Below are 2500 nucleotides of genomic sequence, written 5' to 3' on the forward strand. Positions count from 1 at the left end.
GACGCCTTTATCCAAAGCGACTTACAACAAATACATTTGTCTAACTAAAGTGAATCCTCTATCCACCAGTCATCATAAGAAAAAACTAATCTATGCTAGGGCCAAGGGCCATTGGCAGTCACAATGCTAGAAGAAGGGAGAATTAAGTAATGAAAGTGGATTACTGTGTTAAAGAAACAGCACTAAGCCGTTTCTCCAGATGCATACGGTACTCTGTGGTTTCCTCTCTGACAGAGGAGGCTGGTGGAGGTAGAACTCGGAGGACGGAGCTCATTCTAATGCATGGAATGATGCCGTTCCTCATTCTGTTCCGTGCATTACAATCAGCCCCGTCCTCCGATTTCTACCTCCACCAGCCTCCCCTGATGTCTTCACCTTCATCATCTTTAGCGGTACACAGTCTCCTGCATCATGGGACATGTGATCATCCTCAAGCAATCATCTGCCAAATAGTCATGTTGATGATGACGACGATAGCACATCAATTCATATTCAGCTGAAACCCAATATAACTATAACTATAGACTCATAGTGAATCAACACGATGCAGAGTAGAGTGTTATCATAGAGTAGTCACATTAACCCTATAGACTTAGAATGTCATCATAGAGTGGTTACATTAACCCTATACACTTAGAATGTTATCATAGTAGTCACATTAACCCTATACACTTAGAATGTTATCATAGAGTAGTTACATTAACCCTATACACTTAGAATGTTATCATAGAGTAGTTACATTAACCCTATAGACTTAGAATGTTATCATAATATATTATACAGTAGTTACATTAACCCTATAGAAAGTATTACATTAACAGAGTTAATTAACATACAGTTATCAGATCGTGGGTTAGGGTCAGGGTGAGGGTTAGGGTTAGGGTTAGAGTCAGGGTTAGGGATAGGATTAGGGTCAGGGTTAGGGTCAGGGTTAGAATCAGGTTAGGGTCAGGGTTAGGGTCAGGGTCAGGGCTAGGGTCAGAGAGAGGTCACTTACACTGGGGTGAGTTCTTGCTGGCACACTGGTTGGTGCAGGTGCTGCTAAGCTTGTTGACCACCCCGGAGATGTTCTCCACCTTGCTGTCCACCATGGCCTCCACGTTCTTCATGTTGATGAGGCTCAGCTCCTCCAGTCGCCCCTGCATGGCGGTGATCTGGCCCCGCGCGTTCTTCAGGCTGGCCGACATCCTGTTCATCTTGGTCTGCATCTCCAGGACCGAGCCCCCAGAGCTGGGGATGGTGCTCTGGGAGGTTTTACCTAGTCCCTCTAGCCCCCCTGGCCCTAGCCCTGGTCCTAGCCCCAGTCCTAGCCCCAGTCCTAGCCCTGGTCCTAGCCCTGGTCCAACTCCTCCATCCCCACGTTCCTCCTTACTGCTCCCTGCCTGTTGCCCCGGCCCCTGCCCCTGCCCTTGCCCCACCACCACCACCTCCCCACTGTCCCTCTGCAGGCTCTGGTCCGCCTGGTGCTGCCGGCACTCCAGACAGGCGCTCTTCAGCCGGTGGACCGTCTCCTTGAGGCTCTGCAGCTCCTTCAGCGTCTTCTCCAGCATCCTGAACTGCCGGGGCAGCTGGATGGTGAGGGGTGGCAGGGTGAGCTGGTAGGGGCAGTCGTCCTCCTCCCCCCCGCACTGACCCGCCGGCCTCATCTTGACGGGGCAGGCGCCCCCCCCACCACCACCACCGGCCCCCCCACCGCCGCCCCTGTTGTCCTTATCCCACCTCGGCTGGTGGTGCTGAGCCCCCTCGGCGAGCTCCACGGCGGCCACGGAGCTCCACGGGACAGTAGTCAGCAGAGAGGCACAAACACACAGCAGGACCAGCCTCATGATGTGTGTGTAGGTGTGTGTGTGTGTGTGAGTGTGTGTGTGTGTGTGTGCGCGTGTGTGTGTGTGTGTCCGATGCGCAGTTGGAGAGAGACGGAGAGAGTGTGAGAGTGAGAGAAACAGCCTCTGCAGAGGAGAGAGCGCGCAGGAGAACTGAGCCACTGCCTGAGATAGCTGTGTCATTAATATCAGGGCAGAGAGAGAGAGAGAGAGAGGGAGAGAGAGGGAGGGAAGGAGGGAGGGAGAGAGAGAGAGAGCGAGAGAGACAGAGAGAGAGAAGGGGGGGCTGTGTGAGAGGATGGGAGGGGCTGCACGGTGTATTGCATAATTCCACGCCCGATATCAGCACTGTAAAAATGGAAGTAGGTAGGTCTGGTTGGCTGTCCCTCAGAGGACTGTGTTTGCAGTTCCGCAGAAAGAAGGAACGTTTCATTTCCCTCAACAGAGTTTGTGACTCAGTACACAGGAATCGGAATTACCCGTCCTCAGAACCTTTGGAGTGTTTCCCTCACACAGCTTGTTGTTTCTGGACTGTTTTGCCTTCTTGGCTGTTTTAGAAAGTATTGGATCATCTGAACACTGAAAACACTTTGTGTGTGTGTGTGTGTGTGTGTGTGTTATTTTTCTTTAAGATTTCCAAGCTCTCAGCGACCTCAATGTTTGTGTGAATGCCAGTT

General features: G+C 51.6%; 2 protein-coding genes across 2 annotated transcripts in view; one reads left to right on the top strand and one right to left on the bottom strand.

Annotated features, from left to right (window-relative positions):
- Positions 1 to 1826, bottom strand: part of fgl2a (fibrinogen-like 2a) — a gene marked incomplete at its 5' end in the record, with an annotated part of 8947 nt that extends 7121 nt beyond the window's left edge. Inside the window, one exon of the mRNA XM_080537709.1 lies at positions 998 to 1826. Within this exon, the coding sequence (XP_080393835.1) occupies positions 998 to 1826 (829 nt within the window). The remainder of the gene's footprint in view (positions 1 to 997) is intronic.
- Positions 1 to 2500, top strand: part of ccdc146 (coiled-coil domain containing 146) — a gene marked incomplete at both ends in the record, with an annotated part of 46156 nt that overhangs the window by 8645 nt on the left and 35011 nt on the right. The gene's annotated exons all lie outside the window — the stretch shown is intronic.

Source organism: Nansenia antarctica (genome assembly GCF_963989245.1).
Source record: "Nansenia antarctica genome assembly, chromosome: 8".
Classification (NCBI taxonomy): Eukaryota; Metazoa; Chordata; class Actinopteri; order Argentiniformes; family Microstomatidae; genus Nansenia; species Nansenia antarctica.